The sequence below is a fragment of the Saxophila tyrrhenica genome (genome assembly GCF_035928015.1).
Source record: "Saxophila tyrrhenica strain CCFEE 5935 chromosome Unknown scaffold_10, whole genome shotgun sequence".
Classification (NCBI taxonomy): Eukaryota; Fungi; Ascomycota; class Dothideomycetes; order Mycosphaerellales; family Extremaceae; genus Saxophila; species Saxophila tyrrhenica.
In genome coordinates this window covers 612,583-637,600 of record NW_027041742.1, presented here as the reverse complement: position 1 = coordinate 637,600, position 25,018 = coordinate 612,583, and the positions used below count along the sequence as shown (strand labels likewise).

At 54.4% G+C, this 25,018-nt stretch overlaps 15 protein-coding genes across 15 annotated transcripts; 4 read left to right on the top strand and 11 right to left on the bottom strand.

The window, feature by feature from the left end:
* Window positions 1-35: 35 nt before the first annotated feature.
* Window positions 36-2,153, top strand: LTR77_006779 (uncharacterized protein; the record flags this gene model as incomplete). The annotated part of the gene is made up of 4 exons (XM_064804019.1): window positions 36-820; window positions 949-1,182; window positions 1,243-1,421; window positions 1,480-2,153. The coding sequence occupies 4 exons, from the start codon at window positions 36-38 to the stop codon at window positions 2,151-2,153; spliced, it is 1,872 nt and encodes a 623-aa protein (XP_064657820.1).
* Window positions 2,154-3,038: 885 nt separating this feature from the next.
* Window positions 3,039-3,935, bottom strand: LTR77_006778 (uncharacterized protein; the record flags this gene model as incomplete). Its single annotated transcript, XM_064804018.1, has 1 exon — window positions 3,039-3,935. One exon carries the CDS (start codon window positions 3,933-3,935, stop codon window positions 3,039-3,041), a length of 897 nt encoding a protein of 298 aa, XP_064657819.1.
* Window positions 3,936-4,512: 577 nt separating this feature from the next.
* Window positions 4,513-6,476, top strand: LTR77_006777 (uncharacterized protein; the record flags this gene model as incomplete). Its single annotated transcript, XM_064804017.1, has 3 exons — window positions 4,513-5,360; window positions 5,426-6,151; window positions 6,200-6,476. The coding sequence occupies 3 exons, from the start codon at window positions 4,513-4,515 to the stop codon at window positions 6,474-6,476; spliced, it is 1,851 nt and encodes a 616-aa protein (XP_064657818.1).
* Window positions 6,477-6,530: 54 nt separating this feature from the next.
* Window positions 6,531-7,660, bottom strand: GIN1_3 (Gypsy retrotransposon integrase-like protein 1; the record flags this gene model as incomplete). Its single annotated transcript, XM_064804016.1, has 3 exons — window positions 6,531-6,734; window positions 6,786-7,170; window positions 7,227-7,660. 3 exons carry the CDS (start codon window positions 7,658-7,660, stop codon window positions 6,531-6,533), a joined length of 1,023 nt encoding a protein of 340 aa, XP_064657817.1.
* Window positions 7,661-7,808: 148 nt separating this feature from the next.
* GIN1_2 (Gypsy retrotransposon integrase-like protein 1) lies at window positions 7,809-8,725 on the bottom strand (the record flags this gene model as incomplete). Its single annotated transcript, XM_064804015.1, has 2 exons — window positions 7,809-8,014; window positions 8,074-8,725. 2 exons carry the CDS (start codon window positions 8,723-8,725, stop codon window positions 7,809-7,811), a joined length of 858 nt encoding a protein of 285 aa, XP_064657816.1.
* A 696-nt stretch (window positions 8,726-9,421) lies between these two features.
* On the bottom strand, window positions 9,422-10,302 carry LTR77_006774 (uncharacterized protein; the record flags this gene model as incomplete). Its single annotated transcript, XM_064804014.1, has 2 exons — window positions 9,422-9,452; window positions 9,521-10,302. The coding sequence occupies 2 exons, from the start codon at window positions 10,300-10,302 to the stop codon at window positions 9,422-9,424; spliced, it is 813 nt and encodes a 270-aa protein (XP_064657815.1).
* A 638-nt stretch (window positions 10,303-10,940) lies between these two features.
* Window positions 10,941-12,786, bottom strand: LTR77_006773 (uncharacterized protein; the record flags this gene model as incomplete). Its single annotated transcript, XM_064804013.1, has 4 exons — window positions 10,941-11,651; window positions 11,729-12,009; window positions 12,076-12,165; window positions 12,219-12,786. 4 exons carry the CDS (start codon window positions 12,784-12,786, stop codon window positions 10,941-10,943), a joined length of 1,650 nt encoding a protein of 549 aa, XP_064657814.1.
* A 744-nt stretch (window positions 12,787-13,530) lies between these two features.
* LTR77_006772 (uncharacterized protein) lies at window positions 13,531-15,465 on the bottom strand (the record flags this gene model as incomplete). The annotated part of the gene is made up of 5 exons (XM_064804012.1): window positions 13,531-14,142; window positions 14,197-14,458; window positions 14,515-14,895; window positions 14,953-15,028; window positions 15,177-15,465. The coding sequence occupies 5 exons, from the start codon at window positions 15,463-15,465 to the stop codon at window positions 13,531-13,533; spliced, it is 1,620 nt and encodes a 539-aa protein (XP_064657813.1).
* An 897-nt stretch (window positions 15,466-16,362) lies between these two features.
* LTR77_006771 (uncharacterized protein) lies at window positions 16,363-18,194 on the bottom strand (the record flags this gene model as incomplete). The annotated part of the gene is made up of 4 exons (XM_064804011.1): window positions 16,363-16,578; window positions 16,659-16,801; window positions 16,852-17,173; window positions 17,232-18,194. 4 exons carry the CDS (start codon window positions 18,192-18,194, stop codon window positions 16,363-16,365), a joined length of 1,644 nt encoding a protein of 547 aa, XP_064657812.1.
* An 875-nt stretch (window positions 18,195-19,069) lies between these two features.
* Window positions 19,070-19,780, bottom strand: LTR77_006770 (uncharacterized protein; the record flags this gene model as incomplete). Its single annotated transcript, XM_064804010.1, has 1 exon — window positions 19,070-19,780. One exon carries the CDS (start codon window positions 19,778-19,780, stop codon window positions 19,070-19,072), a length of 711 nt encoding a protein of 236 aa, XP_064657811.1.
* A 520-nt stretch (window positions 19,781-20,300) lies between these two features.
* Window positions 20,301-21,172, bottom strand: PIN3 (protein that induces appearance of [PIN+] prion when overproduced; the record flags this gene model as incomplete). The annotated part of the gene is made up of 3 exons (XM_064804009.1): window positions 20,301-20,370; window positions 20,447-20,520; window positions 20,582-21,172. 3 exons carry the CDS (start codon window positions 21,170-21,172, stop codon window positions 20,301-20,303), a joined length of 735 nt encoding a protein of 244 aa, XP_064657810.1.
* Window positions 21,173-21,493: 321 nt separating this feature from the next.
* On the top strand, window positions 21,494-22,348 carry LTR77_006768 (uncharacterized protein; the record flags this gene model as incomplete). Its single annotated transcript, XM_064804008.1, has 1 exon — window positions 21,494-22,348. One exon carries the CDS (start codon window positions 21,494-21,496, stop codon window positions 22,346-22,348), a length of 855 nt encoding a protein of 284 aa, XP_064657809.1.
* A 90-nt stretch (window positions 22,349-22,438) lies between these two features.
* Window positions 22,439-23,365, bottom strand: LTR77_006767 (uncharacterized protein; the record flags this gene model as incomplete). Its single annotated transcript, XM_064804007.1, has 1 exon — window positions 22,439-23,365. One exon carries the CDS (start codon window positions 23,363-23,365, stop codon window positions 22,439-22,441), a length of 927 nt encoding a protein of 308 aa, XP_064657808.1.
* Window positions 23,366-23,692: 327 nt separating this feature from the next.
* Window positions 23,693-24,472, top strand: LTR77_006766 (uncharacterized protein; the record flags this gene model as incomplete). The annotated part of the gene is made up of 1 exon (XM_064804006.1): window positions 23,693-24,472. One exon carries the CDS (start codon window positions 23,693-23,695, stop codon window positions 24,470-24,472), a length of 780 nt encoding a protein of 259 aa, XP_064657807.1.
* Window positions 24,473-24,593: 121 nt separating this feature from the next.
* Window positions 24,594-25,014, bottom strand: LTR77_006765 (uncharacterized protein; the record flags this gene model as incomplete). The annotated part of the gene is made up of 2 exons (XM_064804005.1): window positions 24,594-24,933; window positions 24,980-25,014. The coding sequence occupies 2 exons, from the start codon at window positions 25,012-25,014 to the stop codon at window positions 24,594-24,596; spliced, it is 375 nt and encodes a 124-aa protein (XP_064657806.1).
* Window positions 25,015-25,018: the final 4 nt, after the last annotated feature.

Sequence of the window (25,018 nt, the reverse complement as noted above, 5' to 3'; positions counted from 1 at the left end):
CTACTCTGCGCGGGCAGCACTGCCATCCATCAGCCATGGCTTCCACATCATCAGACGAGAAAGACATGGCCTCCGAACCACAATCAGAGAAGAAACAGCCCGGCATCTCATCTCGTCGCGCCTCCAACATGTCAATAGAAGAACCACACTCCCCCGCCTCCAACTCTACCGACAGCGACCACGAAGAAGAAGAGGAAGAAGATGACTACCAACCCGAACGCCGGCAAAACCAACTCCGCCCCTCCATCTCCCACACCTCCTCCATGAACCAAGTCGGCAACGTCATCCCCACCCTCGAACTAATGCGCACCTGGACAACTCGAACGTCCGGCACCGCCACTGATCCAGCCTACGAAATCGACTTCGCCCCGGGCGAGAAAGGCGACCCCCAGAATTGGCCGCTGTGGTACAAAGGCATGATCCTGGCTATAATGAGCTACTCCACCACCTCCGTCGTTCTCTTCTCCACTTCGTACACCTCCGCCATCCCGGGTATGGAGGACGCGTTCGGCATCTCCAACAGCGAGGGGATTCTCGGCGTCACGACGTACCTGATCGGTATGGCCGTCGGGTCCGTCATATTGGCGCCTTTGAGCGAGATGTACGGACGACGGCCAATTTACATCATGGCGTTGGGAGGGTTTGTGGTGTTTGTGATTCCGTGCGCGGTGGCGACGAATATTCAGACGATTCTGGTGACGAGGTTCTTTGGGGCGTTTTGTGCGGCGGCGATGATTTCGAATGCGCCGGGGACGGTGAATGATATTGTGGATGAGGAGCACCGGGCGCTTGCGTTTTCGATCTGGTCGATTGGGCCTATGTACGTGCAACTGATGTGTGGAAAAGGCTCTCCGATATACGTTGAAGGTCCGAGGACGACGTGGCGTTCTGGGACCCTTTCCATGCTTGTTCAATTGTCGAGACATCTGCTGACCCTTCTCACTTTAGGAACGGCCCGGTAATTGGCCCTGTTGTGGGAGGATTTGTTTATCAGTACCTTGGCTGGCGATGGACTAACTGGGTCGTCATTATTGGTGCTGGTGTCGCTTGGGTCTTGACTTCGATTATCCAGGAGACGTACGCCCCCGCGATCCTGCGTCGACGTGCGGCCAAGAAGCGGAAGGAGACTGGAGATGATGCGTGGTGGTCTCGTTACGACGAGAAGTTGGAGTTCTTGCCGCTGTGAGTATATTTTTGACGTTTTGGCGGTTGCCATTTGCTGATCATGAGTTTCCATCTCAGGCTACGGATCAACTTGTCCCGACCCTTCGTCATGACGGTGACGGAGCCAATCTGCATCTTCTGGGATCTCTACATCGCGCTCATCTACGGCATCTTATACCTCTGCTTCGTCGCCTACCCGATTGTCTTTACCGATCTCCGAGGCTGGTCGCCCGGCTTCACCGGTCTCAGCTTCTGCGGTACGTCTAGAAAGACTCATCACACTCGTGTCAGATTGCTAACATCCACGAACAACAGGCATAGGAGTCGGCTCGATGATCACCATCGTCGGTGAACCCCTAATCCGCAAATGGATCAACTCCCACAAGAACGATCCCGAAACCGGTAGTCCTCCTCCAGAAGCAATGGTCTGCGTCGTCTGTTTAGCAGCTGTCCTCATCCCTGCTGGCGAGATCATCTTCGCCTGGACCTGCACGCCAAACGTCCACTGGATCGCGCCAATAATCGCTGGTGTACCGTTCGGCGCAGGCAACGCAGCAGTCTTCATCTACGCTTCCAACTACTTGGTCAGCAGCTACGACATCTACGCCGCCTCCGCCCTCGCAGGCAACGCAGTCCTACGATCCGTCATGGGCGCCACACTCCCCTTAGCCGGTCCATCAATGTACAAATCCCTCGGCGCCAACTGGGCGGGCACACTCCTCGGGCTGCTGGAGGTGCTGTGCATCCCCATCCCCATAATCTTCTACAAATACGGACACAAGATAAGACTGAAATCCACGCTGATCCGGGAGATGCGCGAGGATCGCGAGAAGCGGGATCGGCGGCAGAAGAGGTTTGAGGAGAAGGCGAAGCGGAGGGCGGAGACGGAGGCGCAGATGGGGGCACCGATGGATACGGGAACGGCGGTGGTTGAGTTGGGGGTGGAAGGAGATTTGGAGAAGGGTGGGGTGGAGAAGGTGAAGTCGTGATTCATTTTCTTCTTGACGGCACAGCGATGGAGTTGGGGCGGGCAAGGCAGGATACGGATACAGTAGAGAAGAAGGCTGAAAGGTGGCTAGCTATTTTTGGCCTCAAGGCCGTGCGCAAGCCGACCAATTGGTGTTCCGGTCCCTGTCGTTTTCATTTGGTTCTCAACGTCGGTGGTTCTCGTCTTGTCATTCCCGTTGTTGAGAGAGTGGTTGAAGAACGACTAACATAAAAGCAACGGAACGCTTGTGAGTTCCAGTTGATTTGCCAGTCGAAAGAGCATCCAAGCTCTAATCCATCGACAACTGCCTCACTGAACCAGTGAACTACGGACAACATCCATTCGGCAATGGCCAACATGTCCTATCACGTCTCGCGGTATTTCGTCTCAGAGACTGCAAAACTCTCGTCACTCCTGGACGTTGTCGCGGCTGAGGCAGCCGGCTCGGACAACACTGAGTGCCGACTTCAATGCACACAGCTCACAACCATCATCAGCGAACTACTACACCAAGCACAGGTGTTCAGCTCCTTCACACCCCAGGACTTCCAAGGCCGATGGCAGGACGTTCAGCTTTTCGCTGGCAGGAGTCAAGCCGTGCAGAGTGTTGCGGCAGGATTGCAGGAGACGACGGCGAGAAACTCACCATCCAAGAAACGAGTCAGGTCTGGAACGCTTGAGGTTGATGCCAATGCTGGTCTAAAGCGATCTAGAAGCTATCAAGACACGCGAGAGATGGAGGAGGATGTGGTGATGAGGGATCTGCCGATTCGGACTGCGGCACCGCAAAGTTGGAGGAGTGAGATGGTGTGTGATTGAGCAGAAAGCCACCTTCAACGTGCGAGGCAGTCAACCACCGCTCTCGATGACCCAGTCGGTGCCTCAATCAGTTCTTCTTATGCCGCCACAGCGAAACCGTAGTCGACTTCTCCTGCCCCTCAAAACACCGCTCCGGACTCCACGTCTCCACCCTCACAAGCGCACTCTCCGTCGTCTCGCCACTGCGATCCGCACACACGTGCCCGCTGATGTTATACCGGACCTCATTCCCCGGCTTCGCGAACAGCTGTTCGTACAAGTCGTGCGTCAATCCATGTGGTGGACCGCCGAGATTCGGGTCCTTGCCGAGCGGAAACTCCATGCAGACCAGCGTGCCGGTTGGCGACAGCAGTTCGCTCATGCGTGCGGCCCATCGAGGGCGCATCGAGGGAGGAAGGGCGCAGAGGAAAGTGTAGTCGTAGATGAGGTCGAAGGGGCCATCGGACTTGGAAACGCCAATCTCGGACAGGAAGTCGTCTTTGAAGAAATCGGCCTCGATAAATTTGGGCTCGCCGCGGCCAGCCTGGACATGCTGGACGGGAAAGATCTGCTCCTTGTCTTGCTCACGCAGCAGCTCTTCGGCGGCTTTGATAGCGGTAGCAGAAACATCCAGACCATAGGCATCGAACCCGTATGACGCGAACAACAATACATCATACCCTCTCCCACAGCCCGGCACGAACGCCTTCTTCCGCATTTTCCCACCATCCCCACCACTCTTCAACGGCGAAGCGAAGAACTCGCCCTTCTGCGCCAAAGCATCAACCAGCGCAGGAGTCGGCCTCTTCCGATCCCACGGCGTCACTTCCTTCTGCCACATGTAATCCCACCCATTTACCTGCTTCTCATCCGAAAGCCTCAGGAAATGTTTGCGCAGCTCCTCCCGCTGCTCGTCGACTTTGGGCTGCTCCATGTTCAAGCTCCAATCTGTGACGGTGATTTGGTAGAAGTAGTGAGGAAGCATCGTGATGGAGGGTTTGGTGAGATGAGAAATAGAGTGGATTTGTGATCAGCTGACGTTGGAGGGGAGAAATGAATTGGAATTGTTCACCTTTCACTGCATTTTGAGATGGTGCGGTGGAAGAGGAGACGGGGGAGCGACATCCTGCTATTGCTGCCACACTCAGCTGTTACCTGGTTCACTACGCTCTTACTACCAGAGTTGTTGCGAGCGAACGCGGTTTTGACGACCCCGCCTCGAGAACCAGAGTTTTGACATCTGTGGCGGTGCTGTCCTTGGCCGACCTCGGCCGTTGGAGAGGTATACGGCTATCCGGCACAATGTTGCTACTGCAGTGAGCGTCAACACCGCAAGCCTGCAGTGCCGTGTGCCGTATAGCGCTGATGGAAGGGTAAGATCGATGTACTGTTGTGCGCCCTTTGACCTATCCTTCCCATCGACATTTGATTGATCTTATCTCGTTTCTTGGGCGTTCGCTATTCGCCACCATGCCTTTATACAATACCTAGAATGCCTACCTAAATAAGACGCACCATCTCCTCCACTCGTGCAGGTTTGGCATACCGCAGGATCATAAAACATGTCCAGAGATCATGATCATGACCTCGAGAAGGGCGACCCGGACAGCGAGCTTAACAGAGAGGACACAGACTCGACTACAACCACAGGACGAACACAGGTACCAGCACTTACGAAGGAACCGGACATTCCCACAACAGCAGCACCCTGCGCAAACAGCGAAGACATCCTAAAGATCCCACAACGCGGAAGGCAAGACTCAAGATCATCACATTCATCATCCAACTCCGCACGAACTCTATCTGATGACAATAACAACGACCCCCACGACCACCATAGCGACCGCAGCCGCGCCCAATCATCCAACCGCTCCGTACAACGAGATGCCGAGAAAGTGCCCCGCGGGCAACGTCGAGGACTCCTCGCCCGCTTTGCTGTTGTCGCTGAAATCACAGATGCCCACGACTACCCGCGCAAGACGAAATGGCTCCTCACAGTCGTAATCGCCACCGCAGGCGCCGCAGCACCCATGGCGTCTTCCATCGTCCTTCCCGCTCTGGTGGATATCGCGCGATACTTCGACACCACCGCCACAGTGGTGAATCTGAGCGTAGCATTGTACATGCTCAGCATGGCCATCTTCCCGCTTTGGTGGAGCTCGTTCTCGGAAACTTTGGGGCGGAGAACGATCTACCTGACCAGCTTTGCAATGTACGTGCTGTTCGCCGTGCTCGGAGGCGTTTCGACGAACGTGGGCATGTTTTTGGCGATGCGGGTGCTGAACGGGGCTGCTGGGGCGAGCGTGCAAGCTGTGGGCGCCGGGACCATTGCGGATATTTGGGAGGTGAAGGAGCGAGGGAGGGCGATTGGGTTCTTTTATTTGGGTCCGCTGTGTGGGCCGTTGCTTGCGTAAGTGGAGGCAGAATGCTTTTCCTTCCGTGGTGGCCTTCATACTGACAGCTTGCTTCTTGCAGTCCCATCATCGGAGGAGCGTTGAACCAGACTCTCGGCTGGCGGTCGATACAATGGTTCCTGACCATCTTAGGAGGCGGCATTCTGGCCTTGATCGTGCTGTGTCTTCCAGAAACTCTCCAGCAACGCAGCAATCCAGTAGCAGCCCTCGCCGAAGATGAAGCCGCAGCGGAGCTCCCAACCGACGAAAAGACCGGTGTGCCCGCGCGACCAGCCCTCTCCCGAACCACGACCAGACAATCCGTCCAAGTCAAAACCAAAACATACCTCACCGTGCTCCAGCGCTGCTTCGTCGAGCCGCTGCGGATAGTCCTATATCTTCAGTTCCCCGCCGTGGCCATTTGTGTCTTCTACGCTACCACCACCTTCGCAGGCCTCTACATGCTCAACATCTCCGTTCAGCAGACCTTCTCCACCACTCCGTACAGCTACACGAGCATCATTGTAGGACTTTTGTACATCCCGAACTCAATGGGATACTTCGTGACGTCGATCTTCGGCGGTCGATGGGTCGACTGGATCATGGCGCGAGAGGCAAGGAAAGCAGGCCGGTGGGATGAGAAGGGCCGACTGATTTACAGGCCTGAGGACCGAATGCGGGAAAATGTCTGGATTGCCGCGGTCATGTTTCCGGCTGCCCTTATCGTGTACGGATGGACCGTGACATATGGTGTGAATGTTGCCGTGCCGCTTGTGGCGAACTTCTTCTTTGGCATAGGTTCCATGCTGTGAGTTGTCTCCAATATGCGATCAAGCTGGCCGCTGACGTGACGCAGTGTTTTTGCAGCGGTGACGACGATGCTGACAGAGTTCATGCCTCGCAAAGCAAGTAATGGCGTTGCTTTGAACAACTTTGTGCGAAACATATTCAGCTGCATTGGCGGTGCCGTGACTGATCCACTGATCGACGCGATCGGCAACGGGTGGATGTTCACCGGTATGGGCGTGATTTGCCTGGTTAGCGGAGCGTTCTCCATTTGGGCCATGCGACGGTATGGTGACCACTGGCGTATCACAATGGATCGCAAAATAGACAAAGTGCAGGGCAAATGAAACAGTCGGCCGCGCCAAAAACATTCCTCCACCGCGACCATGCTGCAAACGAGGCTAGATTCGGTTGTTGACAAAGCTCCTCAGCTGCGGCAGGTTCAGCGCTTGAACCAGGTCTTCGCCTTGGAGCTGTTGGCCCTCGAGTCCGACGTCGTCTGGCAGTCTGTATGCCTCATTGAAAGTGCTGGAGATCTCTCTGCTCCAGGCATTGAAGGGGTTGAATTTCTCCACCTCCGGCGTGGGCTCGCTTGGATGCAAGCTCTGTGGGGACGTCAGAAGTTAAAATCAGACTGGAAGGAAGGCGTGGCATACCTCCAAGAAGCGATAGCATCTTGCCATGCTAGGGTTTTGGTGGCTATGCCGGTAGCACAACCCTTTGATACGGCGGACCGCGTCTTCTGTCTCGCTCAAGGTTGGGTCGCCTTCATTGCTCATGACAAAAAGCACCAGACAGGCGGCGGTGAATGACACAATCAGTGTGGTGAACCAGTGCGCTTCGTTGAAGAGGTTGTATGACTCGAGAGTCTCGGCGAGCCAGACGACCTGCATCGAGGCCTTGATGCAGGAGCTACCACAAGCATAGGCTTTGAGGCTAACTGGGCTATTGCTCCGCATGTTCTTCAAGGCGTGATGCAGGAATGGTCGGTACAGAACCATCTGGACATGGGCGTAGGCCAGACGCAAGAGCAGCTGAGATCTGTGAGCAGCGGTCAGCATAAATTAGTTGGAAAAGCAATAGCAGCTCTTGCATACCGCATCAGCATAGTGCCTTCAGGTGTCGCTACATCAGCCGGATTCTGTAGGTTGTTGAACCAAGCCTCCAGCTGTTCTTCGGTTGTGGTTATCTTGCCATATTCAACGCCATAGAATCCGTTCTTCTGACTGATGGGCCGTGTGACTGGATGGTTCGACTCCACAGCGCTGGCCAAGATCTGAATGAGCTGTGCATGCGCGTAAGTGCCAGCCATCGGGTCATTCATGCCTCGTGGCGTCGATGGGCTGGGCATGAGGTGATCGGACTTTACGTCGCGAAGCGTACGTGGAAGGCCAAGTGCGGTGGTGACGTAGGTGTCCATCATATTCAGCACTGAAAACAGCTGCCTTCGATAGAGCCTCTCCGGCTCCGGAAGCTCTTTGGAGGCCACTTCGGTGAAGAGGCCCATCTGAAGCGAAGCAGCGACTGCCATGCAGATGTATGAATAGCACGTGCTCATCATTGACGACACTTGAGTGTAAAGTATCATGCAGAGAAGTGCTTGCAAGGAGATCAAGTCGTGGCAGTCTGCAGGATCCAGCATTGCTCGGCTTGCGCGAAAGAATCGTATCCTGGCTATGTCAGCCGGCCATAATCAGGTAGCATGTGTGACTCTCAACGTACCCTCGAGTGCCTTGAGCGGGATCGCCAGATTGTGCAGGCTCAAACCGGCGAGCAAGCGCCAATACTGCGTACAGCAACGCCAAAGGCTTACGGCTGTAATGTTTGGAGTCTTTCTCCGTCTCGGCATAGACCTGTCGTGCTATTTCTTCGAGGGTAGGACGGTCTGAAAGTGGGCTAGAGTCAGTAATCACCAATCAAATAACGCATATTAGGAGTGCGTACCAAGAAACTGCATATTGCAGCATGCTTGATTCACTACAACGTCAATAGCCCGGTCAAAGTTCGCTCGGGATGGAAGCATGGCAAACGCATCCCAGGGGATTGACGAGTCGTTCTCGGGCGAGTCAAAGTCAAAGGCATGGATGAAATCGTCCTGCAAGGTCTCGACTTCCGAGTTCTTGCGACTTGCGGAAGCATCCTTGCATAGGTCGTGCACACGCCGAAGCAAGCTCAAGCCTGCAAAGCTGCCTCGATAGCGCTCGAAGGAGCTGGCGTGCGGTGAGTCGTACTCGCCGGCGCCGACCATCGTCTCGATGACGTCCTCATCTGCAGGCGTTCCAGATGATTTTCCTGCTTGCGGGGCGTCGGCGTGAGCTCCGTTGGTAAAGGGTGTCGAGGAGGGTGGTGCTGGTGGTAGTGGTGGTGCGGAGGTCTGCGGTGGTGGCATAGAAGCTTGGCTGGCGGTGGGGGTATCTGTGGAAGAAGATGGACCATTGCGATCACTGCGGATGGTCATCGGTGATGCTGGCGAAGAAGAACCGCGAGCGCTTTCGCGGTCCAGAGCCATCTCCAGATCCTCGACTTTCCTCTCCAGACTTTGGATGTACTCCACGGCGGTCATTCGCCGGTCGGGCTCGTCGTAAGAGCAGGCCATCTCGCCGATGCGACATGCTTCGCAAGGCATACCGCCATCGCAACGCGTCTTCCTGCGTCCTACATAGATTGATGATTAGCTTCGCTGTCCGATACCTCCAACGCGGAGTGTGCGATACTGCAAGCGGCGCACGCCCGGCCTGTCCTTCTCCGTTTCTTCGGCGGCGCGGGGCCATCGCCTTTCGTCTTCTCTCCTAGGTCCGACATCGTGCCGCGATGGTATGTCGTGAAGTCAAGTTGGTGCTATGTAGTGGCAAGGCGGCGGAGCAAGGGTGATGACAATAGACGAGGTCACCGGTACCGTAGATCTTGGCCTCGAACTACGCGAAGGTTTGCGATGCGGGAGGTGGTCCGAGACTGCGAGCTACAGGTGCGAGCATGACGAAAGTTTAAAATAGCACTAGAAGAGACGGAAGCTTGTTGCGATGGAGAAGACTGATATGTCGGGCGTGTGCAGGTCTCGCTCGCGTGGGCGCATCCAAGGTCGAAATGTACGACGCTGGCGGATGGTGCACCAACGTCCACAACCAGTCGCAGGTGCAAATTGCCCCGCGGCCCCACACTGACGAGGAGGACAAGACAGGACTATGAAGCGAGATTAATTCGATCAACACACGGGAGAGATCATGACGGTCGGGATATCAACTCGGAGTGTTCTATTCACTTAGTTCGGAGGAGGATATGAATGTTATCTGTCTCAGTGACTTTGCTTCTCCATCATCTCCTTCCTGCAGGGCGAACAGTCAGCGATCCGAACGTAACACAAAACCGGTGATTCTTGCTACGGTGAACTCACATCTGGAACATCTTCTTCTGCCTCTCCTGCTCCCACCCGTCGAAGCCCATAGACTGCTTGACAGCTTGTACCGGCACCTGTTCGTTGTCCTTGCCGGACTTGCAAAGTCCCTCAAACGCCTCTTCGGTAAACTCCTTCAGCGGCATGCCAATCTGCTTGCCCTTATCGCCAAACTCGTGGTCGTGCAGCTCCGTCTGCACAGCGGGAGGAAACAGCTCGATGATCTTGACGTTGCTCTTCGCGTCCCGAAGCTGCTCGCGCATCACCAGGATCATGTGGTGCAGGGCAGCTTTGGAAGCGCAGTAGTTGGGACAATACATGATCGGCACCAGCGCGAGTCCTGAAGTGGTATAGACGATGCTCGTCTCCTTTGGCGCTTGCTTCTGCAGGAGCGGGAGGAATGCCTTGGTAAGATGCATGAATGCAGTGTAGTTTGTGAGCATCTCGGTCTCGATGGTCTCGAGGTCGACGCTCTCTGGCTCGGCCCAGTTGATCTTCCTTTGCAGGCCAGAGTTCAGGAAAACACAATCCAGGTCTGGGTGTTTCTTGATCATATCCGAAGCGAAACCTGGGATTGCCTGAAGGTTTGTGATGTCCAAGACCGCCGTGTCGACGGTGGCGTTGCTCGCGGAGCCATGCTGTTTGGCGAAGTCGTCCAGGCGTTCTTTTCGTCGTCCGACGACAATGACAGACGTCCCTGTTTCGACGAACTTCGAGGCGAGAGCCCATCCAAGGCCGGAGGTGGCCCCAAAAACCAGGACTTTGCGGTATTGAAGTTGCATTTTGCCAAAAGGGGGAGTTAAATTTGAGAAGTTCAAATACTGTATTGGAAGACGAAGAGATGGGATGATAGAAGACAAACAAATAAGATGAAATACCTTTCCTTTATTACCTACATGTACCGAGACGGTTTGCCTGGTAGAAAATGTATGATGATGATGTCAGTTCCTCAAGATTCCTCCGACTGAACCACAATTGCCGGGCCGGAACTTCCTGTGTCACTGTCGATGGTGAGGGAGTGGACGTATTCTCGTAAGAATTGTAGGGAGTAATCTATACTGATACGAAGAGTGGCTGTACGCTTGCAACGCGCCGAAGGATAACTGCAGAGGCAAAACGTAAGGTGGAAGAAGGCGTGCAGCTTTCGGCAGGAGCGAGTCTGACGCGATCGTGAATCGTGACGCGAAATTGCTGAATACTACATGTACCATAATTGCATGTACCTCAGCACCTTACTCACCTCAGCGACAAGACAACATCCACGCGACCATCTTCTCGCGATCTCAACCATCTCCGTGACGCAAACGTGGCCTTTCTTTTCCACCACATGTTCAAAATGAGCGACGTTTGCCTTCGCGCTTGGGCGACAGACCATGCATCCTTGACTTCATCGTCCGAACAGCCTGGAATAGCTGCAGCATCAAACGTCCAGCGAATACTTTCCACGCTGGACCTTCAACAGTCCGTATTTCCACCAGCGGCTCGTCTCAGCCTCAGCGCATGGCTCGTCTGAGACAATCTGCACAGCAACCCGTGGCAGAACCTCTGGCTCAACCGCAGCCACCCCAGATACGGTCAAAAGTCTTCCACTGGCATCGATGGCTTCAGCGACTGCTCCATCGACTTTCATGCCCTTAACGTGCAAGGCGGTTTCAAAGCTCGTCCGCTCGACCTCGCCTAGAAATGCTCGACTGCCGAAAGCATCTGTCTGCTCGTAGAAACGCCAGAGCTTCGTCTCCGTGTCGCCGTTCCAGGAGACATAGATGCTCGTTCCCTGCCCATTCTCCAGGGAAGTAATAGCTGGCACCTCGTGTGGCAGACCGGTCCAGTTGTATCTGAAGCCGCGGTAGTTCTCGACTCCAAGTCCGAGAGCGCCGCTGTCCATGTATGCGTGGAAGATGGGCGTCCCGTCTGGAAGGTACTCAGTCATCGCGCCTTCAGAGCCCCAGTTCACGAGGACGTTCTTGTTTGGCAAGATCTGAGTGCTGCCCTGGGATTTGGAGAGTAAGTCGTCGGGCGGGTAGAAGCCTTGCACGAGTTCTGCTTGCCATGATGTTGTGTTGAGCTTGAGGATCTTGCCACTGCTGGTTGGAGCGGTGTGGACTTCGTTGCCGCCACCATTCTCTGTGCCCTGTGAAAATAGAGAAATTTGGTCAGCCTATGTCGATACATGGTATCTCAGAGGCGGACTACATCTTCGACACTTACATGAGCGCTGTTATCGTAGAGCGAGATGGTTTCAATGTCATCGTACTGCTCGTAGAAGCGAGCATGGTGTTGGAAGCAGAACTTGCTATTCGGGCCCATCTCGAAGTCGCTCTTCTTTCCGTTGAGACGCCAGATAATCTCGCCGCTAGTGCCGTTGATCTTGTGTACGGCGCAGGCATCTCTGGCAGAGACGAGGTAGTTGCCACTGTCGTCTTTGTCGACGCTGTTGATGTGGAAATAGTCCCAAGCGTCAGAACTGTTGTATCCTGAGCCTGCTTGGCCTGAATGGAATAAGAACGAATCAGCAATGTCTCAGATACGGAAGGAAGAACTGTCTGGAATCATACCAGGATTGATAGGCAGAACGGCCTCGTCAGGATCAACATGATCGAGACTGGACCACTCGAAGAGGAGCTTGCCGGTTTCAATGTCGAGTTCTAGGATAGTCAGATATTGTCTTACAGCAAGCGCTAGTGCTTCTTCGACAAACCTTGAATCATAGCATTGACAATCCACTGCTGCTCCGGACTAGCTCCCCACGGCGTCAGATCACGAGGCACGGGCTGATAGATCTGAATGAGCCCAGTCTCCTCGTTATGGAGGTGGAACTCATGCTTATCCGTCAACTTATGGTTGCCGGCGCGAAGCTCACGAATGGTCTCATAGTGCTGGTCCATAAACGTCGTATGCCCGTGGCCATGACCGTAGCCCGCGTTGTGATCGCCTTCAAAGCTGAATAGGACGTCCTTGCCTTTCCAGCATGCAGCTTGGAAATTGGTAGACCAGATGCTGTAGATGCCGTATCCACTCCAGACAAGATCACCGTTATCACGGAAGATATACGGGCCAGCTTGTCGAGGACCGTGTTGCTCCGATACGGTGTCGTGGATGCCTGCGAATGGAGCTACAAACAGGTAGCCCTTCTCGACTTCGCTACTCGCAGGGATGGTGATGTTAAGGCGTGGCGGAGCGAGATCCGTCCTCGACTTGTACTGCCAGTCAGCCAGCGTCAGTGGAAGGCTGGCCACGGTAGCAAGAGCGTGCAATGTGGTCTTCATGTCGCCGGTTTTTATGGTCACTGCTGTGATCAGCCTTTGATGTATTCATCATGTTGATAGTGTGGGTACGTTGACCTTGTCTGGTTTTCCGCACTTGTATGCGTTTTCGGTTTGTTGCGAACTGGGTCGGCTCCGGGAGATGTTGAAAGTAGATGGAGGAGAAGAAGACAGGAACACTGAGAGGATAGCTTTGAAGATTGCGTGATCGGAGCGTTGGCGACAGCTCTTATGCCAAGCGGAGGAGTGTATCAACATGACTCTGTAAGATAGGCAAGGTAGATAACAGGTCTTGGTAGAGATAGGCAGGCTCATCTGGTTCCAATCAAGGAAACGGGTCGAGCGGGTGTCGGAAGGAAAGGGATGCGATGCGGTAGGTACGATTAGGGACAACGTCTTCCGAGTATGCAGCCAGGGCGCACAGATCCGGTCGTGCATGGCACTTTCGAGACATGCGGCGCTGGAGTTCTTCGTCAAACTGTGACAATACCTGAAATTTGATTTTTCACGTTGTATGCTCGTCCATGGGGCGTAGCGACAAGATTGGGACACGAATGGAAGAGCTGCCAGCGAAAAGGTGTAGTAGCCAGAACGCGGTGAGGATAATTGATCATAAGTCGTGAAAATCTACTACCAACGAGTGTCCTCAAACGCAACACCACCGCCATCACTCATCTCATCTCCCCTCCTCTGCTACCACCATCAACGGCATCTCGATTTCGAGGCTATTCTTTGCAGCACTCTACCCTAGTGTGCGAACAGTACCGCCACAGCCTTGCTCTTCTCAGACTCTGGCAGGCCGGCAAACTTTCGCATTGCGACTTTGTTGCGCCAAATGTAGAAGAATTTGGCTGCGACGAACAGAGCGATGTTGACAACGCAGAGCGCCGTCATGGCCCGGTTGCCAGTGTAGTAGTAGGGCATGTCTTCCTCGCGGTAGACGTTCACGGCGATGATCGATCCGACTTGATAGCACATGTTGTACACCGCTGCGGACACGGTACGAGTGGCGACACTTTTGGCGTTGCGACTCGTCATGCCTACGAGGATGGAGTGGGTGTACGGAATGCCGTTGACGCCGGTCAGGAGCACGTATCTCACCCATGGTGATGCCGTGTCGGGAATAGCGATAAGGCCAATAAAGAACGGCAGCATCCAAAGGTTCGATCCTGACGCAACCAAACAGCGCTCGTCGAGTTTCTCAGACAGCTTCCCGAAGACCAGGATGTTGATGGCAAAAAGTGCAAAGCCCGGGATGGCGAGAATGTTCGACATGAAGACCGAGTAGCCCATGTTGCGCAGGATGAGCGACAAATAGTTGGCGGTCGGCTGGAAGGGGATGTAGGCGGAGATACCGAGCTACAACGGCCTTAGTCTTTTCGACAACAGGATGCAGGTAGGCACGAGACTTACAATGTAAATCGGCCAGAGGTCGATGTTGGTGAAGGCGGACCACAGTCCCCTCCAGTCAATGCCCTCACGGCTATTCATGTCCCCTTTCGTGGGATCGTCACGCAGGATGCGGTTGACGAGGACCTTCTCTTCATTCTCGCTCCACCACTTGTTCGAGCCATCCTTGCGCTTGAATGCGAGGGCAGGCTCGCAAACAGAACCCGGCATGACGAGAAAGCTGATGAGGCCGACAACGACGCATATGAGGCCTTCGACGAGGAAGCTTGGTCCATCAGCTGTCACTTTCTCGCCGACTTGACCTGGCCGAGGAGTACTTACAGCCATTGCCAGCCCGCCCAGTCTTGAACGCCCCTCATCTCCAGCAGTCCCGCCGCCATGAGACTGCCGTAGATCTGTGTCAACGGAATGGCAGTCCAGAAAATGCTCAGGCGGATGGGAAGCTCGTTGCCTTTGTAGAAGTAGCTGAGGTACAGCACCATTTCTGGAATGAAGCCACCTTGACAGAAACCGAGGACCGCTCGCAACGCCCAGAAGCTCGCTCGACCTTTGATGCCGGCTTGAGCAGCACAGAATGCTCCCCAGAGGACGATGGCAGCTGGTGTGTACCGATACGGACCGATCTTCTTGCTGATAAGACCACCCGGCAGCTCGGCGAACAGGAAGCAGATGAAGTATATTGTTTGACCGGTGTTGTAATCGCTTCGACCTTGGTAAGCGTGCCGCAAGTCACAAGGGTCCTGACAAGCAGATGCTCACTTGGTGTTGACGCCAATGTCGTCAAGCATGTTATCGGATATGGCCCGATTGATGTTGCGTCGGACGAGATCCAACGCTGAGAACATCACCCAAACCCAAAGCATAATGCGCCAGTCCAACTAGAAACAAGGTCTGATCAGCCTGGGTTCAACGCTCACAATACTCACGCTATGGCAGGAAAGGACAATATCAAAGTCCTACTTTCCTTTTGAGAAGACGCTCACTCTGTCCGGTCCAGGAGAAAGAGGGATCGAATCTATGGCGGCCCTCGTATTGGCTCCGCTCGAAGACCTCGCGCCAGTGCTGCTCGCGGTCCGGGTGGGAAAATACATGTGGGAACACCGCCCCGTATTGAGCTGTTGGTGGCAGCTGGTCCAAGTCCAGGGAATCGGCACTGACAGTCTCAGGGGACTTTTCAGCATCTCTCGAACTGTCGGAAGTAGTGTCTCTGGTGAGAGCAATGCCTCCAGGAGCTGAACGCTCGTCAACAGTGGGTCGACCGGTGGCAGACATGGTTGCAGTGAGACAAATGTTTCGACAATAAAGATATTGGAACGTTTCCCTCGTCAGCAACGTATATCTGCGAACAGCTCGATTCTTATACCCTTTGCCACGTGGACGATACGCATTACCGATGACCTCCAACAAGCCATGGACGTTATCAGTTGTCTCCAACACGTGGACACGCCACCTATGCCTTCGATAACGTGCTCGAAAGGCGGAGACATGTGCATACCGGCCAAGCAAACACTCAAGGGTCTGGTGGCAGATAAGGACGATATCAGGCCGGTCGTTGCGCAGCACACTCTTGGCTATGTGCTTATCGAACGTGGCCGGATGTCGCTCTTGCTCCTTCGAAACTGATCGACCGGAGACAGGCGTGACTCGTTCCAGAGAGAGAACTACGAAGATAACACTGTGCTGTCGGATCTACGGGAAGTTGGACTGATAGCAGCTACGAAGCGTACCCGGGTGCGAAGCGGATCTGGCACAACGAGCCTCTATCGCAAGGACTGAATCGCAGGCCGCCCTAGGCAAGCCTCTTTTCAACAGGCGGAGGAACTTCTCAGCTTCTGGTACTGCTCCACTGAATCAGAGGTCGAGCTTTCGGTGCAGTCTTACGGCTTGAATTCATAGGGGTGTTACTGGACGGCTGATGGGATGCAACAGCCCGTTCGACTTGAGACTCTGATACAGAAGAATTGCTCGCCCGTGAAACCCATATCAAACATGTATCAACTTCTATATGATGAGAATCGAAAACTTTTCCTTGGTCAGCATCCCCGTCAAGAGCGCGAGGAAGGCTGTCCGATCGCGTTCAATAGTTCTGGGGTATAGCACGGAACCCAGTTGCTGTGCGGAGGTCGCTTTCTGTCATGGTGCCGGTCTTCTGAGTGATGGTGGTCGGATCTAGACTTCTGGTTCCGCATCCTTGCCTTTGGAGCTCGTGCTTCGCAGTCCTCGGCCTTTCACCAACAGCGATACCACTGTCCCGATGGCCGCAATGATCGCTGATGCCATGAAAGAGTACCTGATACCGTCGTAATAAATCAAGCGGGCCGTGAGTTGAACATTGGCTGGTAGGTCTTTGAGTGCAGTCACGGAATGACGTATCGCATCGATGTACTGGATGGGAAGGAGTTGTCAGCATACAGAAGTTTCGCAAGTGCATTGGTTGCTTTGGAAGCGTGAACAAAGGGGCGTACTCTCCATTTGTCTGGTATTTCACTCAGAGCCTCTGGGAGTCGAACGCTGAGAGTGTTTTGCAAGATGGCTGATGTGATAGCCACGCCGTAGACACTTCCCATTGAGCGGATCAGGTAGACGGTCGAAGCGGTCACTGCGTGATCTGCGGGAGTGTCAGTGCCGCAAGGGCGTATTGAGCCAAAGATTACATACCGGCATGATCGAACGCAGCCAAGCTCGTGAACAAGATAGCAGGGTAGACGATGCCTTGTCCAATGTTGGCCGGAAAGATGAAAATAAAGTATTTCCAGCTTTGATCATGGAATCCCAATGTCGCTACCAATGCATTGCCGAATGCCATCCACATTGAGCCGGCTCGAACCAGACCGATCAGTCTCCCCCAGCGAGACATGATTATGCCGGAGATGAAACTGCCGAGAGGAAAGGCTAGGGATGGGATGGCGAGACGTGCGCCAGCCTTTGTCGCCGAATCCTTCAGTACGACTTGGAAATACAAGGGTAACATGAAGAGATACTATTTGCTTGTTAGCTTCTGCGGCTCCCTTTCTGCGATATTCGTACTGTTCACTCACGGCATATGCTGCAAGACCCGCGCAGACATTTGCAACCTGGATAGAGATCGGCAATTGGCCTCGTAACATCTTGAGAGGTATGATCGGGATTGCGCTGGTCTTGGCTTCTACTACCAGGAAGAGGGCAAGGAGTCCGAAGCTTCCGACAAGAGATATGATGACCCATGGGTTACTCCATGGCAGCTCATTGCCGCCTAGACTTAGTCCAACAAGCTGGATGGAAAGTCCACTGACCAGCAGGAAGGCTCCCGCGAGATCGATGTGTTGCCATGCGTCCTTCAAACCGCCCGTAAGGTCGACTCCAGTCGTGGACGGAGGATTCCGGATGACCAGCCATCCCAGGAGCAGAGCAGTGACTGAGATGGGCACCTGAAGCAGGAAGCACCATCTCCAGCCGATCGTGTCAGCGATTGTCCCGCCAAAGCTCGCACCACAGATGGCACCAAATCCATATAGCCCATTCTGCAGAGCCTGGTACATCCCGCGTTGTCGGAAAGGGATCATATCCGAGTTGACAATTGTCGCCATCGTCATCAGTCCACCGCCTCCGAAGCCAGTCAGCGCACGCATCACGTTCAATAAAGCGACGTTGGATGCCAGACCGCAGCCTAGACATCCCAACGCGAACGTGTTTGTTGCGGTAAAGAAGCAAGCACGTCTGCCGAAGATGTCTGAAAATCGGCCGTACAAAGGCTGGAAGGCTGTACTCGTGATCAGATAGGACGTTGTGATCCACGAGGCGGTGTTCGCGGCGTCGAAATCCGAGCTGATAATGGCATATGTTGCAGCTGTGATTGTCCCGTCGAAGCCATACAAGAAGACGTTGGTCATTATGGCGGACTCGATCCAGACGAAGCCTGGCGGAGCTTTCCATGCTGTTGATTGCGGCTCGTTGCTTGCTATCAAAGCTGTTTCTTCGTTGGCTGCCTGGTCGTGGTTTGCTTCGGCTTCGAAGGGCCCCATGGTATGGTGGTGAAGAGAAATCGAATGATGAGCCTTCCCAGGTATCTCGCTGCTTGGATTCTCAGGTGGGAGGACAACGAGCGAAGATGAACGGGTGCAGTCCGGGAAAGGCCAATGTCCACGCTGTAAAATTTGCTCTCAGCCGGCGGATATGCAGAATGTTCGACGAAGTAGCAAAGGTTCCGAAAACGCTCGATTGCCAACCATTGCCCTATCTCCATTCTTCATGGCGCCAAGAGACTCCGCTATGGTTGCAGGATTGCCCTATCTCCAACGAAGCGGGACCGTTGAGTATGGTGTGATACGACGGAGCGGTGCTCTGACTCGTGTAAGGTAGTGCTCAAGTACTGCGCACCTTGGCTGTGTGGAACAGCTGGAGAAGATCCAAGAGGAACAGGAGTTTACCGATCAAATAGAAACAGATTCATCAAATGGAGACATGATCTCACCTCCGCCGACGCGTCCTTGCTGATGTCAAACTTTGAGCATTCCTGCGATATCGAGCCACTGCTTTCGCGCCAATGCTTGCGGGCTCGCTGCTGTGCTGCAAACTGAGTTCGGCATAGACAGTAGGCCTGCGATATCTCTCAAGCATCTGTCTGGTTCTGCGAAGGGAAAGATCAGAAGCAAAGAAAAGGCAACAAGCGCACGCGGCAGAAGAACGAGCTTCGAAGCGATGACCATCTCGTGATCCTAGGGAATCGACACATTCTCTTGTCGCTTCTTCTACTTCGCACCACCATTCCATGGCCCGGACGCTTATATCATCCATAGAAGCATGCCGCAGTCGCCTCCCAAGTAGAACAAAATTATCAAGGGGACTTTACTGGCCACAACGATGTCTCCGCGGGTCTCGAAAGCACCCGCAAGAACGACTAAAGCTTAATATCCCTCCTCACCCTCCCACCATCCTTCCACACCCCAACCAATCCCTCCCTCGCCGTCCCCAAAATCGGATCCTTCGCAGGCTTCGGCACACCCCACACCTTCGCAAATCTCCCCACATCCTCGCCTCCCACCGCAAAGTCCCACTCTCCGCCTCCATCCGGATACGCCCCAATCATAGTGAACCCATCCAACTCAATCCCTTCCAACACTCTCCTCGCATCCGCTCCCGCCTCACCGATCTGATGCGCACCACCAGGCGTTAGCAGCTTGAACTCTGCCTCCGGCTGCGTGTTGAACGTCTTATGCGCCGTTCCAGCCGGCAGCACAAAGACATCTCCCGCCCTCGCCTCGATCTCTACGCCCCCGCTTTCTTGGGCAGAGCCATGCGTGCTCGCGTCCAAGTCTTCAGAGGTGTCGGCGACGCCAAAGCGGATCCGAGCAGAGCCGGTGAGGACGCACATGCATTCGTGCGCCTGGCTGTGGTAGTGCGAGGCTTGTGTGTGGCCGTAGCGGAAGATCCATTGGGTTTTCCAGCCGTTGGAGGCGTAGAGGTCGTGGACTTCTGCAGGTGGAATGGCGCCTGACTTCGAGCTTGCGGAGGTCTTTGATCGTAGCAGGCTGGGGTAGTGGAGTAGTGGATGAGGAGAATTGGGCATAAGTTTTGTTGGGGGGAGGTGGTATGTCTTTACTTCGACCATGGTTGCGAAGGGGCTCTGTAGTGGCGAATGCTCCTAGTCTGCGAAAGGAGGAGCAAAGGCCTGTTCAATATGAACGGTGAATGGTTCTTTGCAATGCTTGAGGATTCTAAGGGGAATATTGCCAACGGGTGAGGTGAGGTGGAGTTAGAAGAGCGACAACAGAAGAGAGCTCCTCTTTCGGGCACGGCAATAATCGCCAAATAGGGAAGGAGAGAGCGAGAAATATGAGCTGAGCCCCGCATGGCTTTAAAGCCGTCACAATGCGAATGCAAAGCAAAACACAGCGCCGTAGATATGACCCTACCTGCCTGAACGATGAAGCTCGGGAAACAGTCGTGCACCGACCGGCTGAAGAACGGTGATATGCCAAGATGCATCTGCCTGTCTATGTGAGCATGCATTCATTCCTGCAAGTGCTGTGCCACATCGAAATTAAGACAAACACCTTCACCGGAACGTCAAACGCTGGTTGTGAACGAGACAAGTCGAGCAAGTTCTCCCCAAATATCCGGGGCTGTTCCTAGAAGATGGAGTTGACAATGTTGCCTCCAATGGTTGCGCCGGCACCGAAGATAGCAGCGTTGCCCAGCCTAGCAAGGAAGAGTTAGCAAGTCGATACTCCGTCATACGCGAGTACTGTATCTCAAGAAACTTCGGACAACGCACTTCTTTCCGAATTTCTTGCCCGCTTCTTGCCCTTTGCCAGGCATCTTGCCTTCGCCGTCACCCATCTGCGATACCTGATTAATATGTTAGCTATCGTGGAAGTTGCCTCAGTTTCAACATATGCGGGAGACACACCTCCAATGGTTGATTGCCATAACCGCTCTTCTCCTCCACCACCTTGACATATGACCTCGGGAAGATACCCTCCTGCCCCGTCCTCGACGACTTGCCCTTCCACCATTCCGCGTTCATGTACTCCGTCACAGTAATGTTGTCATTGGGCTGTAACTCGAGATCGCCGGCATCCGTAGACGTGTAGGCGTAGAGAGCAGTTGCTTGCGCGAGCGGGGGCCAGCTCGCTTGCGGAGGGGGCGAGTTGTACGCTGGAGGCGGTGGCCCTTGTTGTGCCTGAGGTTGAGGGGATGGTGACGGGTAGTAGCTGTCTTGCTGTTTCTCGTTGTTCCTGTTGCTGTTGACATTTAAAGGAGCAGGTACTGGGTTGTTCGGCAGTGGTGAAAAGGGTGTGCCAGCATTCTGAGCAGGGGGAGGCATTGCGCCGACGGATATGGGTGCATGGAGGGCTGTCTGCGGCGGGATACGGGATAGGAGGTCCGAGAGGGTGGAGGGAGAGATGATGGTGGAATCGCAGAGGAACTCGAGTTCGGCCTTGATCGTTCGTATGGAGCGGTTCACCTGCGCTTGGTGCAATTCTTCGAGGTTCGCCATCTTGTGTTCTTTTCAACTTTGTTACAGGTGCGCGGCAGTTGTTCTAGCAGAAGAAGAGGTGAGGTGGTGTTCAATGGGAATGTGAGGTGAGCGTGAGTTTGATCGTGGCTGAGCAGGCCTCGCGTTGCATCCTTCCTCCAACCTTAGGCCCAGGTATACAAAAGACATCTACACACTTCCAACGCTCCGGTAAGGTATTATGGACATCAGGCGAAGTTAACAGTTGCTTTTCATGCTATCCGATCATCTCACTTGAACTCGGGCAAGAGCAACTCATCCTCACAGACCGTCAGAATTTGGCATCCTTGAACCCTCAGACCAATGGCACTCCCAGCAGCTACCATATCCTTTCCTTCTACCTCCATTCCTACCTTTCACGATTGTCTTGAAAACTCCCATCGCATTCTCGCCCTCCTTGGTGCTGGACTTTCCGCACCGTCCAACCTCCCTACCTTTCGAGGGGTCGGCAACAACCGACTATGGCAGAACCACGACCCGGCCAAACTCGCCACCCCTCGAGCCTTCGCCGACGATCCCATATTGGCATGGCGTTTCTACCAGGACCGCAGACGGCAAGCTCTTGACGCTCAGCCCAACGCAGCACACGTGGCGCTCGCTGAGCTAGCGAAGCATATGGGCAACGACTGCTGCATGCTCAGCATGAACATTGATGGTCTGAGCCAGCGAGCAGGTCATCCATCTGACGACGCCGGAGGCCTACTAGAGTTGCATGGCAACTTGTTCTCCTTGAAATGCTCCAATCGCGAGTGTGACTACGTTGAGAAAGACAACGTCGACCGCAGCTTGATTCCTGAGCATGTCCCTGACACTGAGATTGCCCTTCCCAAATGCCCGAGATGCTCTTATCTGCTACGCCCGGATATCGTGTGGTTCACCGAGCCGCTATCATCCTCTGTCACCCAGGGTGCCGACCGGTGGATTGCCGCTGGCCCTATCGACCTTGTTCTAGTAGTTGGAACGACAGCGCAGGTGTGGCCCGCTGCAGGGTACGTCGACTCGGCCATCGAGCGAGGCGCTAGAGTGGCTATGGTGGACATCGACCGTGGGGACCTTGTTCCTGGTAGCGGCGAACTCGGACTGACCAGTCGAGATTGGTTCTTTGTTGGGGTTGCTGCTGATTTGGTTCCTGCTATGTTGGAGCCCATCCTAAAATGAGAAGGAGCTGCTCTGTCCACTTGTGTAACTAGGTCATCCGGACTGCCGTATCCATTTTATGCGCATGTCAAGATTCAAGTGCCACTCCTTCTAAACGTCCAACCGTATTTTCAGCAAATCCCCCTTCACAACCTCCCCCCGCCTCCCTTCAAGCTCGTCAACATCCCAATTGGCACTACACAACCTCCCGCTGAGCCAACTGCTGCCGTTGCCTTCCTTCGTCAACCAAACGCAGAAAGCTCCACACAACTCCGGACTGTCCACAAGAGCAGACTTGAACATTCCCGGCGCCGTCTCCTCCGCCATCTCTGTGGCCACTGCGCCTGGATGCACTGAGAAGCTCTGCAGTCCTTGGGCAGAATATTGCTCGTGCACATGCTCTATAAGCTTGAGCTGCGCGAGTTTCGACACACAGTACTGTGTGTTCGCTATCGCGCCACGGATTATCACAGCCGCCAAGCTGCTGACTACGATGAACGCTTTCGCTCCTCTGTCCGTCTCAAGTAGGAGGGGGATGAGATGCTTCGCGCAATGGAAAGTGCCGACGTAGTTGACCTTGATCGCTTGTTGGAACGTCACCGGATCCGTTTCAGTCAGAGAGAGTACGACCGGTCCAGAGTAGCCAGAATTGACCACCACGACATCCAGTCTGCTGAACTTGTCCTTGGTCGTCTGTGCGAGAGCGGCTACGGAGTCGTTGGAAGTGATGTCGCAAGCGACAATTTCAGTCTCGACGTCCGGTTGCAGGGCTTTACATTTCGCTGCCGTTTCCTCCAGCCCAGAGACCCGTCTTGAGGCTAGAACGAGACCAGTGGCGCCAGCTTTGGCGTAGCTGCATACTGTTCCGGCGCCTATCCCACGGCTGGCTCCGACGATGCAGACGACGAATGGTTTGGGCAGTCTCGCTCGTGATGGATCGATGGCGGTATACGGCTCGTGGTGTGATTTCGTTATGAAGCTACTGGCTACTGTTGCGCCCCATTCAGACGGAGGTATATCGACATGCTGCAAACTCATGGCCGGGGCTCTTGAGTGAATAGCGGCGTCCTGTCTGAATGTTGATACTGGTTGAGAGGGAGAAGGAGAAGGAGAATGCATTGAATGAGTGCTTCTGCTAACAGAAATCAAGCATACGTGACAAGGGACGCCGCAAAGCGATGATGGACTTGCCTTCTCTTCTAGATTTTCACACTGATCAATGTGTCGTACCTGTAGTGTCGTTTTCCCAAAACCTTGTGACACAAGATGGCTCATGCAATGTAGTGGGGCCGAAATCACAGCTCGATCTCGAGAACCTCACCGCCGAAGCGAACCCTGCACATTGCCAAAGCGAAAGCGCCAAACATGGCTAACGCTTCGCCTAATCCCAACAACGGTCGTAAGACTCATCTGGTCATCGTCTGCTGTCACGCGACCTACACAGGAGATGGCACAGATACGTCTGAGCGCAACTGGATTCTTCAGCCCTTCCAGAAATCAGACCCAACTACCGGCAAGGCCAGCGAGCACGAAACGTACATCACTCACATCCTGGCTGGAGCGCAAGCGATAGATAACGACGAGAATGCCTTGCTTGTGTTCTCCGGCGGCGTCACGGCAAGCGCTGATGTCTCCGAAGCCCAGGGCTACCGGCGGGTCCTCGCAAGTCTGAAAGACGGCGAAGACTGGCACGGAGACGACGTCTGTACTGAAGATGTATCGACCGATAGCTTTCAGAACCTGCTGTTCTCGATCCTCAAATATCGTCAGCATGTGGGCTCTTTTCCCGAGCAAATCACAGTCATCACGCATGCCTTCAAGGAAAAACGCTTCCTCAATCTGCACGCACTGGCGATCAGGTGGCCAGCTCATCGCATCCGTATCAATGGCATCAATCCGCCATTGACGAGGGAGGAGCTGTCGCGGGCCGAGCGAGGTGAAGCGGCGAATGGCTATGGCGCTTTTGAGCAGGATCCGTTTGGAGTCCACCCGCCGCTGAGCAACAAGCGCAAGACGAGGGGATGGGACGAGCGTTCATGGGAATCGGTATTGTTTCCTGGCCTCGAGGCGGAAGTCGTGGACATGTTCAGATGGGTTCGGAATGGGGGCGTGGTCTTTCCGAGTCGGTTGCCGTGGGAGGAATAAAGGCTCGCGGTCGAGCCATTTGGACCTCAGGACTTGCCACAGCACTTGTGCGTGGGGAGTGGGGCGGAGCAGAGTCAGGGGCGCTCCAGATCTAATTCATTCGGCCAGCGCAGCAGTATAATCAACCAGTACCGAGAGGCTTCTGATATCGCTGCGCAGCGGTCTGATACCTCTCGAGCTTGATAGCGCCAGCAGACCATATCATCGTCGCATCTACAACAGTAGCCTCAGTTCGGCGAGAGACTTTCCACGGATCTTCATCCGCCGTCATGGCAATGGACTTAGACAGCTCCCTGACGTTGCCAACCACGTTGAGCCAGGCTCCCACTTGCAGAAAATCGTTCTGACCGTCCGAGAGCACGCTGTCGATGTTCACCAGTGCGGTTGGGGTTTCAGGGGCAGTCGCCGGATAGTGGTTGCGAAGAAGTAGCTGACCCTTCTCGCCGTAGTATGCATGCACGCTGCTCCCGTCAGTACGATGTTCGATCGCCAGAACGGGAGACATGCCATCCGAGGAAGCGGACTTTGGTGCCTGATGCCATAGTG